We start from the raw sequence: 16,108 nt of genomic DNA, 5'->3' as shown, positions 1-16,108 counted from the left end.
CGAATGAAGTACATGAGATGAGACATTAAAGAAAATCATCTTATATTCAAGTAAAGAATTCCATTGGTAGATGATCTTAGCTTTTTTCAAACTTGGTTAGATTTGGATGAAACTTTAAGAAAGTACAAAACTGTAGGCTAGATAAGGAATTTTTAAAAAACCTTGGAAAAATCAAAATCAAACCAGTTCTGAATTGTTGCTAAGAAGATGTGTCCATGTAATCACCAGGATTTGTAGTTTGTGGTAATATTTGTATTTATTCTAGGATCCCTAATCTAGATAGGGATATTCAAATTATTTTTTGGTACATTTATCAAGTATATGAAAGACAAATGGAATCATACTTGATAGCCATAAATTGAAATGCCCATCAGCAATGTTCTTCACAGCTATATTTTAGCAAACATTTGTATACACATAAGCCTCCTTCCATTAATGGGAACTCTTGATTAACCTAGTTATGCCTGCATCAAGATATGGCCTTTTGCTTTTCTACTGAATGTGGGCCAGTGTTGGAATTATGCAGTATTTTTCATTTTTATTCTTGTAGAGCTCAAGCTCTTCAGTAGGGTTTCATAGCATGTCTGACTTGTATTATAGAGCTACCACTATTTTCTGTAAAAGTTTGCAAAGCTGTACAAATTCAGTATCAGCTTTCAAAAATTATCTTGAAATGCTCCTACGCAACTTTGCATAGGAATCTGAAATTACTTAGTGAGTAAAAGCGGAGCTTTTTGGATAAGCAATTTCAGGAAGTTGCAGCAACATTACATAATATATGACATCATATCCCAGTATTACTTCATTGAATGAGAAATCACTTTAAAAAAATGTAGCAATAAGTTATATGCACATAGTCAAAACTTGTGGTTCTCTCAGATTTAAGAAAATGCTGTAAAATGGAAATCCACTTCCTGAACATATTTGTGTGTGCTTATCTTCAGATCACTATTTTATTTTCCTGAGGACTGACTGGACAAGTTCCTGCTGTTTTCTTGGCAAGATTTCAGAAGTGGTTGGCCATTGCCTGCTTCCTATAGCTGTGAGAGAATGATTGGCCCAAAATCACCAAGCTGACTTTGTGCCTAAGACAGGATTAGAACCCATGATCTCCTGATTTCTAGCCTGATACCTTAACCGTTACACCAAATTGGCTCTGAAGCATAGATTGAATTAATTTCATTAATGATGAAATGTTCTTTTCCTTCACTTCCCATCTATTTGTTTCACCAATTCATCAACTTACCTATTAAGACTAAGTTGGTGGGGCTTATTTCTGATTAACAACATCTGCTTTATGATTGTGGTTTTAAATTAGATTGAGAGGAATGGCAGGAAAACATAGTTTCATTGCAGGAAGCGATACACAGATGTATGTAAAGAGAGAACTGATAGAATGAAGTGGTTTGACTAATTTCCTGCATTTTAAAAAACATTGCAAAGCATATATCTGTCTCATTTTGCTGAATGAAGAAGTTTAGACTCCACTCAATCAGTGGTAATAGTGTGACTAGATTTCTACTTATTCAGTCAAAATTGAATGTGTATTCACATAACTATATTACATGTCATTAGGGACTCGGGTTGGTTTAGTCTATACTATGGGTGTCAAATTCGATCACATCACATGACAAATTGTGACATATTATGACAGTGTTTGCCTTTGTGGAACTGGGGTGGGCATGGCCTGGACGTGATGCATCCAGCCCACAAGCCGCCAGTTAGACATTTATTTTTATTTATTTATTTTAATTCCATTTATATCCCGCCCTTCTCCGAAGACTCAGGGCGGCTTACAAGCTTAGCAGTAGCCTTCATTCTATGTATATGCCTGCTTATTAGGGCTTTCACACACACCCCAAGCGGCATTATTACAAAGTCAGCTTAATTGCCCCCAACAATCTGAGTCCTCATTTTACCTACCTCGGAAGGATGGAAGGCTGAGTCAACCTTGAGCCTGGTGGGATGCGAACCTGCACTAATTGCAGGCAGCTGGTGTTACTTAAGGAGGCATTAGCCCACTGCTCCACCAAGGCTCAAGACATCCCTGGTCTATATGGTTAAAATTAAGAAAGTGCAAATTTGCCAGTTAATAAATGGAAAGGACTGTCCATTGCTCAGTGATGGTGAGGATGTTTTCCATGCAAGAGGTTCCAGAACCAGTCAAGGACCAGACCAATCAAAAGGAACAGGGGGCACGGGAAGGGAAAGACTGCCTGAGATATCAAATCAGGAGACCTATTACTGCACCAGATAAGTAAACACATTGACCTGGTAAATCAAACATTAACACTCTTCAGGATTTTCTCTTTCTTTCTCTTCTCCGTTTCCCTGGCAGAATTTATTTGAGAGTATCAAAAACGAACCCTTTTCCATCCCAGAGGACGACGGAAATGATCTCACCCACACTTTCTTCAACCCTAGTCGGGAAGGCTGGCTCCTCAAGCTAGGTAACCTGTTTGCAATTTGCTGATAAGAAAATAAAAACAACTTGCTCATGACTTCTACTCAAATTTAAGTCTTTTTTCGAGGAAAAGGGTTGTGTTAATATTGTAGCAGAGCACTGTAGCAGCAGAAGCCAGCCAGCCAGTCTTCAGCTATGGGGCGAGAATGACCCCTGGTGTTTGGCTCTGGTATATATTTCTCCAGAGACTCCTGCAGACTGCACTAGGCCATAACAGAGTGGCTGATCTTTTGCTCCTCATTTGGCCTGGGTACTTGACTTGCATCATTTTTTTTAAGTTTTGTTGAGAATTTTACTTTTTCACATCAACGATTGTACATCATGTATCGTTAAAATTACAAAATGTTTTAATGAAATGTGTTCACATTTACCATACGAGAAAGACTTAATTTATGCTAGTTGCTGCATGATATGATCTAGCACACGAAATGGCATATATATCTGTCACTTAAAAGTTTTACTGAATATCCTATTGACTTGCATCATTTAATGGGCTGGGGGAAAGCCACCTGGAGGACCAGCTGCTGGGGAGAGTGCTGGGGACACTTTTTCAAAGGATAAATTGAAAACTCTGTGGCTATGTTGACAGGCTTTCTAAGCCTGCATAATAAACCTAATTTATGAACAGGTGATTTGAACCAGAATTGTCAAGAACCAGTAATTTAACTAATAATTTGTACAGCAGCTCACAATTCAAAGAGAGGTGATTTAATGAAATGATCTTTTCTTTCCTTTCCCATCCATATACTTTGTTTCACTAATTCATCAACCTGCTTATTAGGATTAAGCTGGTGAGGCTTATTTCTGATTAACAGTGCACTCTTCTGCCTGGCTGCTCTTTGATGTCTTCCTCTGTGCTCTTTAAAGGTATAAATCGAAAGCTGCAAAAAAAAAAAAAGAATAGAGTATTTTGGCTCCAGTTGAATCAAATCCATAATATTCCTGAGGCAAAGTCCCCATTTTACCTAAACACCGTCTCTCCTTTCTTCTCTTCACTGAGAAGCCAAGCTGTTCCATGACTTTTAAAGGAAAAAATATATACAGGTAGTCCTCAACTTACTGCCATAATTGGGCCCAGAATTTCTGTTGCTAAACAAGGTGCTGTCAAGTGAGAAGTGATCTAGTTCATGATCTTTTTTGCCATGGTTAAGCAAATCACTGCAGTTGTTAAGTGAATCCAGCTTCCCTCACTTGTTGAAAGCTGGCGGGTGATCGCATGACCCTGGTATGCTGCAACTGTTGTAAATATATGCTGGTGGCCAAATGCCAAAATTTTGGTCACATGATTCTGCAACGGTTCTAAGGGTGAAGACCAGCCATAAGCCACTTTTTTCAGGGCCCTTGTAACCTCAAATGATCACTAAATAAATGTTTATAAGACAATAACTACCGGTATTTTAAGAAAGCAATCTTGAATGCTCTAGTTGTGAAACTTTTCAAGTGCTGGTTCTCCAATGCCTATCACCTTCAGTATTGCTATGGGAACTGAATGATATCCAGGGGAAAAGAAGGGGGTTTGAAAGAGAGAGTCTTGGAAGACCTTTGGTCACATTTTACGATGTGAACCATCTCCTGGAGATAGCCTTGGATAATATTTGGATAGATATTTTTCTTCCATTCCTGCCCTAAACCAACACTCTCTTGTTGTTGTTTTTTAAACTAGCACAAATAAGCTGAAAAAAGTATCTGTACAGCAGCAGGAGCTTGAGGATTAGATGACGGACCTAGAAACAAGTTTTTGTAGGTTATGCCATGAAATGTAGGATATTATAGGGCAGAATTCTAATTTCATCTCCTTTAACCAGGAGTAGGCAAACTCCTTTTCCCGGGATAGGAAGGCTCTCCACTTGGCCACTCATGGCTTGGTCATCTCCTGTCTGGACTATTTCAATACACTCTACAAGGGGCCATCCTTGAAAAGTATCAGAAGCTTCAGCTGGTACAAAAGGTGGCCACAAGATCTATACTGGATGCACATGTAACACCTCTGCTCTGCAAACTGCATTGGGTGCCAATTTGCTTTTGGGTCCCATTCAAAGTGTGGCTGATGAGCTGCAAAGCACTACGTAGCATGGAGCCAGGCTATTTAAGGAAGTGGCTTCGTCCCATGACATATGTTGCAGATTCCATCAGTTAAAGAACTCCGACTGGTGGGCTCTAGAAAGAGAATCTTCTCTGACATTGTCTCTGCCCTATAGCATATTCTCTCCCCGGGGCTGAGGCAGGCCCCCACACTCCTGGCTTTCTGAAAAAGGGTTAAATTATGGCTCTGTGGCCTTGTGTGGGGAGCCCAAAGGAGCACACAGTTGAAGGGTGTGTTGGTGCCACGAGAGCCCTCCTTCCTTTTGCTTTTGCCAACGAGTTTTTCATGGGGGTTAATCACTCTTGCCTCCTTTATTTTTTTATTTGTTTTTAAACTTTTAATTCTAACATTTTTAAATTTTATACACGGTTTCATATTTCAGTGTTTTATTATACACCACTCAGAGTCCTCTGAGAGAGATGGATGGTTCAGAAATGTGAAAAATAAATAAAAAACTGGTACTTGGCTTTTGATGTTTTGATGAAGTCTTTGACTCCTGGCTTTACTAGCTACAGCAAATATTGTTTATTCATTAATTCATACTGAGATATATAGTACCTCCCATTTTTATGGATGTGTGACATGAAGCTTTACCACTTTCTCTCTCTTTCTCAAAAAGACCCCATACCCTAATTACCTCATTTCATTCTTTTTTTTTATTCTAGGAGGCAGAGTGAAGACCTGGAAACGTCGCTGGTTCATTCTGACAGATAATTGCCTGTACTATTTTGAATACACCACGGTAAGACTGTCCTCAGGGATGATCTTCAGTATATAAGATTTCTTGTCTAGTTTTGCAGCTTTAATAACAACAACAACAACAACAACAAAGTTGGAAGGGGCCTTGGAGGTCATCTAGCCCAACCCCCTGCTCAGGCAGGAAACCCTACACCATTTTGGACAAATGTTGTCCAGTCTCTTGTTAAAAACTTCCAGTGTTGGTGCATTCACCGCTTCTGGAGGCAGGTTGTTCCACTGGTTAATTGTTCTGTCAGGAAGTCACGCTGACTGCTCTGTTGAGCCTTAACTGTATTCAGGAAAAGTATGGAGGAATGCCCACTGTCTGATTTTATCCTACTGATATATCCAAGCAGAAATCTTCCAGCTTTATGGTCTTCCACATTACTGTACCTCATGCTTGATTATGGTTGGTTCACTACTTCTAGTTGTAGAGATAAGCAATCAACCTGAGAAAAAAATTAATGAAAGGATGCAGAATCCTTTATCTGATTGCATTAGCAGAAGGCTCTCTAGTTCTTCAAAATTATATGGGGTAGTATGTATCACCTGCAGATCGTATTCTCATTGATTGTCTTTGTGGAATGAATTCTTCCCCTGATTCCTTTCTAAAGCAGAAGTTGTATCAAAAATTGTCATTCCTTGGTGTAGGCATATATACGTATGTATATAGTATATGTATATGTGTGTTATGTATGTGTATGGGTAGATATACACTTTCTTTTGAGAGCAAGCAACAGAATTTCATTTTTAATGTGTACCAGTGCACTCACAGTAAAAAATGACAATAAAGGTTATTTTAATCTTAATCTTAATTCCAAACTCTTAAGAAATTCTGCTTCCCTGTCCAAGTGTAGGACTTCTCGTAAGATGTCACATTTTTGTTTTTGGCTGAACTGGAATCCCATGCAACAAAAAAGTAATTAACTCTTCTACCAGACATGTTGAAATGGAGACCTAAGATTTACATTAATTTCACTGATTTTATATGCACACTGGGACAATTCACTTATGATTTCTGCTGTTTACTAGGACAAAGAGCCTCTAGGGATAATCCCACTGGAAAACCTGTCAGTTCAACCAGTAGACGATCCCAAGAAACAAGTAAGTCATTGCCATTGGGTTTGTAAAACATGCTAGATTCGGCTGAGTTAATTTCTGCTTTTAGTGTATTGCAGGAGCACAGTTTTATTAGATGCAGCCATAGCACCTGTTATATTATTGTAATGTTGTGTTTTAACTGCTGTTGATTTTTATTATGTTTTTAGCACATACAATAAAAATATAATCAATATATAACAAATATATAAATAGTATGTGAGAACAAGACCATTATGTTAAATACATGTTTTATTCATTTGGGCATAGCATGATATGGAAATTCAACAATTATGTTTTATTATTCCATGTTTACAATTTAGTGTGTTATGTGAACCATTTAGTATGGTTTCTCACTGAATTATAAAGAATTTACTTGCTTCCATTTTTTAGTTATAGTACACACACACACACACACACACACACACACACACAGAGAGAGAGAGAGAGAGAGAGAGAGAGAGAGAGAGAAACACACCTTTATTCTTTAGAAGTTAGTGATGACCACAAAGTCTATGGAATCCAGTCCCTAAATTCCCTTTCACGTGCTTGTTCATTGTTGATTTAGGATTTCAATGTATCATAGATCAGAATTAACATTTTGCACTGCAGAACATTTCAGTCCAGGTTTCATTCTATTTCTCTTTTCAAGCCTCCTCAATTGGGGGGGGGGGCAAGATTGTCTCTCAGAACATCTCTTTGGAATTGGATTATAACAATGGGTGGGACTCATCTGCAAAGTCCAGCATAATTGGTCATACTGGAAATTCCAGGGGTTATAACTTCTGAACAGTGATTAATAAAACTTCATACTGAATTTCTTACATACTTTCACCCATAAGGCCTTTTCTTCTGTAATTTCTTTGCTCTAAACCCCACCAAAGAATGTATATTTAAGGACTGAAAACAAGATCTCAAATTCTTTCCCTTTTTGTACATATACTTTTTATTAAAGAACTCCAATTTTTAAAATTGTTTACCTTTATGTTTTGCAAAAGTCCAAACAATCTATTTTCCACATGCAAAATTCATTACAATGAATTCCAAAATCGTATTCCAAGTTTAACTGGACTCTTAATCCTTTAGTATAACTTTCTAGTATACAAGTCTTCTTTGTTTTTTTGTTCTTTACTTCAATTTTTTTTAATTCTTCCAGCCTTATGATGATTCTATGCTGCTATGTTTCCTCTTTTTGTTGAGCCACCTTTAGTCCACCATTTTCTCATCTAGAAGTCCAATTTTATGGCTTTTTTACAAGTCTACCAAGCATGATAAAAAATGACCTTTTTAAAACTAAATCCCTCTGCAATCAGTTGTTCTCTCAATTTCATTTTATATTCTTTGTGCTCTAATTTGAACAGCTTTCAATAGGTTAACAATTTCTCTCTACCTGCTGTTTCTTTCTTATGGAATGCTTCTTGTGCTGAGACCCCTAAAGGCCTTTTCAGACACAGGCTGGGTTTATATCTATTCCATATTTTCAATACGGAGCTTCTAAGATAATGTTTTAATGTTTTACATTAAAATTATTGTTCAAAAGATAAGAAGAAACCTTTTGTTTCAATATTTGGACCCAAGATACAGACTTCACAGAGATCATCCATCGTCAGGATGATCTCATCAAAAAAGTCCACTGGAGAAAAACCAGATCAGAAGTCAGTTTCCTTCCTTGACTCCTAGTATACTTATCAAAATAGGAAGGGAGAGAAAATTTCAGCAATTACGCATAATGCCATATGCCATGCTGGGAAATTATTAAAGGAGTAGACCAAGATGAAGCAGCAAAATTGCCATACAGAGCTTTCAGAGATATCAGAGCTTTTAACTTCTTGCATATCATTTGGATGGATAAATGGCTGATTCTTGCCAAGGACCAGCTAAGTATTATCAAAAGGGGATTCCTTTCAAGTGTTTTCCTTTTATTAAACAGCTGACACTATGCCAAGCTTGTACGTGCTTACTCAGTGGGACTTCCTTCCATGGACATCTTCCCAGATCACAAGCATTCTAAGTTCTGGGATTCAAGTGAAACCTCAGCTATGGCCTTTTCCAAATAATAAATAAATAAATAAATAAATAAATAAATAAATAAATAAATAAATAAATAAATAAATAAATAAATGCCAGCTTTTCTATATCCCAAATCTTCAGAATCTAATTAAAATGGACTCAATATAGGATCTGGACTGTTTTTATTATTTTCAACTCTGTTCAGATAAGTATCTAATGAATACGAGCTTGTTTATATGTTGGTGCCTTATCCTCCTATGCCTTCATTCTCTGATTTGGTTACCTCTTTATTTTCAGCAAATCAAAAATCAAGGTTAGAAAAAAGGAAACAAAACTTTATGTCTATTCCTGGTCTGCAAAATACGCATGTATCATAGTTTGCCGGTCCAGCAGTAATCAACTGATCTATTTAAGATGCTTATTTTCTGCTTTTCCTTGTATGGTCTCAGGTGGCTAATACAAGAATGGTAAAATGCAATTAAAATTGGGGTATGCTGAAATCCATCAAATGACTTATGGAAGGAAAGGAAAGCATGAGAGGAAAACAGAGAGGGGGAAGTGCTTGATCAGAGGACTTCTTCATGTAACATCTTCCATGATTTAGCATTTTATTGGAACTGAATCTAATTAGCTCCCAATATCTTCTCATAATGTACATTTTTAAAATAAATGTTGGTACTTTATGGATGGGGATGGTCTAGGAACTATGCTGCATCATCTGGAGAAATACAAAATTCTCATGTTGTAAGATAATAATTGCAATAACTAACTGCATTCCATTCTGCATATTAGTCCATAAGTGGTGGGCTAGTTGAAACCAGTTGGAATATGTAAGTCACACGTAAATGAAACAAGTGTGCAAACTAGTGTCCTCTTCCAGATGTATTGGATTACCAGTCCTATCATCCCCGGCTATCCTGGTCAGTGTAAATGAAATCTCTTTGGGATCTTTGTCTGGGGTCATAGAGAGGTCTAGGATGTTTCTCACCAGCATCACAAAAGAGATGTGCACATACATATCAGATACTGGAGATAGTAGTATTGCTGATTCTTACTGCTTTCCACATTTTTCCTCTCAGAATTGCTTTGAGCTCTTTAATGCAAACTGCAAAGGGCAGAAGATCAAAGCTTGCAAGACTGATGGGGATGGAAGGGTGGTTGAAGGCAAGCACCAATCCTATAAGATCTCTGCAGCCTCCCAGGAGGACCGTGATTTATGGATTGAAGCCATACGGTAAGAAGGAAAGGCTGGCATTCTATGGTGGGATAACAATGACATGGAAAATATTTTAGTGTGGGCTTAACAGTGGCTTGTATCCCCATTTCATGAGACTGCTGTGAGATATTGCATTTGAAATTATTGCATTATTCTGTCTCTGGTCTTTTTGACTTCCTATGCAATCATCAAGTAAGAAACATGCACGTGTGAACTACCTGACTGCATTTACTTTTCTCCTTCCAAATTGTGACACAAGAGGGATACTTTTGGTGATGGAAGTTGCCAAGGGGTGAGCAGAGATAGAAAACAACATAGTGAAAAATAATTTCACCCCATAAATCAAAGGAAAGAGAGTCCTGGCAAACATTTCAAATACAGATAAAAATATCAATTTCATTACCAAAAACTGGGAGGGAATAATGCTTTATATTCTTTTTGGCAGTGCTCTCTTCCTTATCTCCTACTTTCATTGTCATGATCATTCTAAGCATAAGAAGAGCTCTCTAAACCAGGGGTGTCAAACTCAATTTCATTGAGGGCCGCATCAGCATTGCGGTTGCCCTCAAGGGGCCGGGTGGGTAGGGCCAGGGTGGGCGTGGCCTACTGGGTGGGCGTGGCTAGAGTGCGTATGGCCTACTGGGTGGGCGTGGCCAGCTCTACATCATTCGCATCAAGGGTGCCTATGGGGGCCTGGGCAGGAGTGGGACAGATCTGAGGGGCTCTGGCAGAAGGAGGGTCTCTGGGCCAGGGCCAAGGCAGTGGGGGCCGTTCCCTCACTGTTTCCAGGATGGCTTCGCGGGCCGCATGAAACCACTTTGCTGGCCGGATCCGGCCCCCGGGCCTTGTGTTTGACATGTCTGCTCTAAACCCATTATCCAATTTTTTTAGGGTAACCACCAAAGTTTCCTAGAAAGAATATGAAGGCCACTGTCATGCCCTCCTGCCTAGTATAATTTCAATAACACATTACCTGTAAACAATGGAAGATGTACAAAACTATCACATGGCCTGTTTCTTTTCCCAGCTTCAAGCTCACAGATTCCACTGTGTCCTGTGAAGGAGGCAATCAAGTGTTTTACTAACAGTCAAATCTTAATATTCTTTCTATTCTTTTTTTTTAGAACCAGCATCACTAGAGATCCCTTTTATGACCTAGTTGCTGCTCGTAAGAAAAAAGTTACCAGTAAAAAATGAACCTTCTGGCTAGCACCATCTTGTTCAGTGGATGATTAACACCAAGAAAAGTCTTCCTTGGAGTCTCTAATGCCAAAATTCCTCAACCATCTCTGAGACAGGCAAGCGACTGAAAGGATGATCAGTGACCTGCTTCCATTTCCCAGTGTCAGAGGATGCAGAATCAGAAACTGGTACAGGAATTCTATCTCATCTTCGTGTACAGAAAACAAGCATGAATTTCTGAGTAAATGGAGCAGGATATAATTGTGTGCATGTGCCTAGATATGGGTGATGGAAACCAGGGAATGGTTTCAACAGTTACAGTATTTTTATACCTGTAAGACTATAATTTTCTACGTTGACACCTGCCTCCTCTGGCTCACTGTCTTGACGTTTCTTGAATAACGATGCTATCTGAGATAATAGGATGAATAATAGGATGAAGGACAAAGTGAACTAATAGACTGAAGGAATGCTATGAAACCTGGCCAGAATAAACACATATTACTGTGTTGCTGAGCTTGGCAAGTGGCTGTTTTGGAGCTGGGAATCATTGCCAAGTTTATGGTAATACTGAATGTTAGTTTTTCAGGACAGAACCTTCCACCCAAAGCAGACTCTAAACAATCATCAATGCGATGAGTCATTAGTCATTCTTATGTTCTTTGAGTTGGCTGGTCCATCAGTGTTGGAACAATTGAAAAACGTGAATACAGATGGATATTTGTTTACTTCCCTCTTCCTCTGAAACATTCATTAGTCCAGAGGATCAAAAGCTAGATTTTTATTATGGGAGATTTACAGTACGTAGTGATCTTGGGGAAATTGTTTACCTCTCCTCTTAGTTTTTCATCTATACAAGAAGTTCTGTAAAATAATAAAATTTGTTTAACGTGGTTATTGTTGTAAGAATCATGCCTGCATGCAAATGAGTAGTACAATATTTTTGTTTAAGTAGATTAAGTACAGTTACATGTTATCAAAATACACTCCCATATGCACACTTACCCAAAATTTGTGTGTGTTGTTTTCCACACCGATTCAAACAGATGGAGAAATAACACTTTTTCTTTTCAAATGAAAAAAAAAGAAAAATATCTTGTAGTTTTTTACACTTGTGGTTTTGTTTTTATTTTATCAACATAAATCAGAAGCAGGAGGTATGTTATATCTCTCTGTTACTTTTCTTTTTTCTTATGAATCCCACTATACATTTTGGAAAAATACCCAAGACTTGTTAGGTATGTGAAAAGTCTTAAATTCACCAAATAGCAACCCTACTCAAAGAAAGAAAATTCAGTCAAAGAAAGAAAGTCCATTCTGAATGGCTATAGCTTGATATTAGATAGCTTCTAATTGGCAGGTTTGGAAGTTGATGTCACTCAAGGATACAGAATATGTACTTTTATTCAGAATAAGTACTATAATGGGCACAAAAATTATCCACATCAATTCTGAGTCTTATCCAGCAGTCCTAAAGAAGATCCTCTGATCTAATTCACTGCAAAGATCCAATCTGATTTAAATCCATGATCCTAAGTGGATTCTGAGAAAAGAGAGCTCTGTACAATTTTGTATAGAGATTGTATAGTATGTATAGTTCTAGTATATGGAAGAAACATGTGTTTGTTTGTTTTAATTGTTATAGAATAAAATGAAATTTACAGGAAAGCTACACATGTAATGGATGAATGAAATATGACCACTATCAAAATAATTCATATAGGGGGATTGAATTAAAATCCTTTAAATCTGGTTTCTTTATTTAGAAAAGTGCCTACAACTGTGTCATTTAGGAATAGAATAATAATCTCTCTAGCAGATTATTTTACAAAAAGAAGGGTGCTCTGAGGATCCCAAAGGTGCTTTTTCAAAAGACTTTTTCCTTGAAGACGTTTCACTTCTCATCCAAGTAGCTTCTTCAGAACAAGAAGCTTCTTGGGTAAGAAGCAAAACATCTTCAAGGAAAAACAAAGCCCAGTTGCCTTTTGAAAAAGCACGTTTGGGACAACCATGACCTGGATAACTGAAAATCTCCATTGACATGGTGCTTTGAAGAAATGGTGATGCCCTTCCTGAATGTAGTAGACCTGATTTGGGGAGATTAAAGCAAAAGTATAAGACATGAACTCATCATGGGTTAGTTCATGCACAACTGAAAGGACCAGATAGCAATGAAATGACAAACAATTAATGCCATTTGCTGTTTGTACCAGTTATGCCAGGCATCTTCAAGGCTGCTTGACCTGAGTGTGAAATTCCAGCAGCCTAAACAATCCAAAGTTTCCCACAACATCCTTGCGATTCCGGATTGGGTGACAACAGACTGAACATTGGGGGGAGGGATGGGGAACGGTGGGCTTGGCTCTTTGTATCGGTGAGCGGGAACTTCAGTTTTTGCCTTACCTTCCTGCAACCAACAACTTTAGCAAAAGTTCTTTTCACTTCAATCAATTGGAGTTGAGAATCTGCTTTCCTAAATGATTGTTTTGGGGCAGATCTGACAAATGGAGATACATGAATTGATTTCCCCAGATTATTGGAAATATGTATAATAGAAAGTCTGTGACATTAACAAGCAGCTCCAAACAAATTATAGATAACATTGAATATAATCAAAGTCTGATGCTGGTAGCAACCCCACAGCTATGCAGAAAGAAGTGTATAAAGTGTACTTTTTTGGAATAATATTATTATTAGTAGCACTGAGTCATTGTAATTCTGAAATACAGCCCAAAAATGTATGAATACCAGAGTAGAAATAAAGATTTATTGGTGCTAATCTATGTACAATCACCTTCTGTTCTAGTACCTTGTGTTTTTGATAATATATAAACTATTTAGTTTCTATTATTGTTGTATTTACTTGTTGCTTGAATTATTTATGCATTATTATTCTTATGACTTAATTAGATTACTTTGTCTTTTTAATTGCAATGCCATCTACCTTGTCCTATAAGTAGGCTATAAATTAGTATTTAAACAAACATTTAGTGCAAAATTCAGGCTGTCATGACCTCTGCATTTCCTTTCTGTTTTTTAAGCTGGGCATGACAGGACAATCCAAAAGAAGAATTGTGGGTGCTATTTGCATAATGTATAGATGGTAGCTAAATTTAGAAGGTGGATTATTATGTGCATGGTGATTATAATAATGAATTACAGCTAGGAAATCAGCAATCCCTTTTTTTCCTGAGTGACTCTTCCATGTCTAGCTTTTCCTTTTTTTAATACAATCTAGCCTCTTTTGTCTCCAATTCTGGTTCTTCTTTCTCTCTTCTCTTCCTGAAGAGGGCTCCGCGCACAAGGAAATTCAGACAATTTTTTTTCTTTTGCCACTGCAACAGGGCAGGTGAATTAATTCCAGTAGGCACAGCAAATAGATATTAGAGTCAAATCACGTGCAAGCACAGGAGATGAATGTGAAGGTTTTCCTTGAATGAGACCCCTGTGTTGCTCTTTCTTTTTTTTTTTTTGCCAATGATGACAATCCTCCAAGGAGTTTGCTTTTTTATTTATTTATCTAGTTGACTAGCATGTACAGTATCATACATCTCCCAGTGGAAAGAGGATGAAAAAAATCTCTGTGGAGAAAAAGGCAACTTTGAACAGAAAATGGAAATAAATTACTAAATATTCTGAAAAGATTATAAATGCCAGGAACTTTCTGACCAATTTAGCTCAAAACAGAAGCTCCAAGAAAGGCTTGGTCTGTCCCACCTGTTCAAATACTTGAGGATGTGCAAAGAGAATACGTTTTTCAGGTGCGAAACAATTCCAGCTGGGTTTCTTCCCAGATCTCCTAGGTAGGCTACTTTGGAGCTCCTTCCAGATGAGATGAAATCTGTTTCTAGTGACTCCCTCCAACAATGCTTTCTCAGCAAAATGAATAAATCCCTTCAACATGACAAAAAAATTCTTTTTAAGCTTTTAAGAACATTATGTCAGGCAGCATGTGAAGTCCTTGGTGCATTTTGAACTCGGTTGTTTGCTTGCAGACATTTCATTATCCAACTAGGTAACATCATCACTGTAACTCAATATGGGGTTTGCTGCAATGTACTATATACTGTATAAACAGGCAGTAAACACACACTCACACTGCTGATGTTACCTAGACAGGTAGTGAAACATTTGCAAGCAAACAATCAAGCCCAGAGAGCACCAAGAGCTTCACGTTTCAGCCTTGAGCCATTTATATTCTCTTCTATTAGAAATTCAGTCAATTCAATTTCTCCCAGAATTCATTTTCTATTCCCCCAAAGTATTTGACCTGCAGTTCAGCCAGCTCTGGGTATTTTGTTTTCAGGAACTAGGAATCCAATAAGCCCTCTTCCCTTCAAATCAGTGTGCAGGTTTGCATATAATTTTAATACCCAAGTGCATGGGTAGATAACCTCGGCTCTTTTATGACTCATGGACTTCAACTCCCAGAATTCCTGAGCCAGCTTGGCTGGCTCAGGAATTCTGGGAGTTGAAGTCCATGAGTCATAAAAGAGCCGAGATTGCCTACCCCTGCCCAAGTGGAAAATCCTACCGGTGTTTTATCATAACAAATTAAATGTTCTGTTATTCTTTTGTGTTATCACAGCACCCTTCTCCCAGCTTGATCTTACCCAATAATATGGTTGACCTGGGCCTCTTACTATAAATTTTCAAAATATGCTTGAGTTATATTTTCTCTTTGAAAATGGCAAACTCGGTCATGTAGCATTCACAGAAGCCAGAAAACCCACAACTCTTACTGGGAAACCTGGATCTCCAAAATTAAATATTTTAAAAAGGAATAAAATATGATCCAAATCTAAAGGATTTCTGCCACAATGGGCAAAGCTTTTTTTATCACATGAAAAGTTTATGAGATTTTTTACCCATATTTAAAATGTAGAACCTGTTAGTGCTCATCACCTTGAGGGAAATAACGCTGCCTGTGTCCTGAAAAGATTGCTGTCACCTGAAAAGTGACCATCTTTGTCTTTAATCTGGTTAAGGATCTTGAACATAGTGCAAACTGGGTAGCTTCTTTTCAAGATTTATTTTTATGAATGGGTAAGAGTTGCTGCTGCTGAAGAAGAAGGAAAAGCAGATTTAAAAGGTAGAGAACATCCCCTCACCCCCATTGCATGCATTGCTTATATTTTCTTCTTTACTGAATATAAAATTGATGTAATTTCATATTTCCTACTGCCTTAAAGGTTCAGAAAGGATCCTTCATACTTGCAGAAAATCCCTACACGTTGCTAGTGATTCATTCAGCGGTAGTGCTATATATAATACTGTATCTAACATTTTAAACCATCTCGGGTAACTTAGCTTCATT

The 16,108-nt window shown here is 37.7% G+C and overlaps 1 protein-coding gene across 1 annotated transcript in view; it reads left to right on the top strand.

Annotated features, from left to right (window-relative positions):
* CYTH4 (cytohesin 4) overlaps nt 1–13,708 on the top strand; it is a 40,859-nt gene extending 27,151 nt beyond the window's left edge. Inside the window, exons 9-13 of the mRNA XM_083365957.1 lie at nt 2,339–2,450; nt 5,213–5,289; nt 6,318–6,389; nt 9,473–9,627; nt 10,734–13,708. Coding sequence (XP_083222083.1) covers nt 2,339–2,450; nt 5,213–5,289; nt 6,318–6,389; nt 9,473–9,627; nt 10,734–10,806 — 489 coding nt within the window. The 3' untranslated portion in view covers nt 10,807–13,708. The remainder of the gene's footprint in view (nt 1–2,338; nt 2,451–5,212; nt 5,290–6,317; nt 6,390–9,472; nt 9,628–10,733) is intronic.
* Nucleotides 13,709–16,108: the final 2,400 nt, after the last annotated feature.

This window comes from Vipera ursinii (assembly GCF_947247035.1).
Source record: "Vipera ursinii genome assembly, chromosome: 6".
Classification (NCBI taxonomy): domain Eukaryota; kingdom Metazoa; phylum Chordata; class Lepidosauria; order Squamata; family Viperidae; genus Vipera; species Vipera ursinii.
The sequence above is the reverse complement of the archived record's forward strand: the minus strand, read 5'-3'. Positions and strand labels throughout refer to the sequence as shown.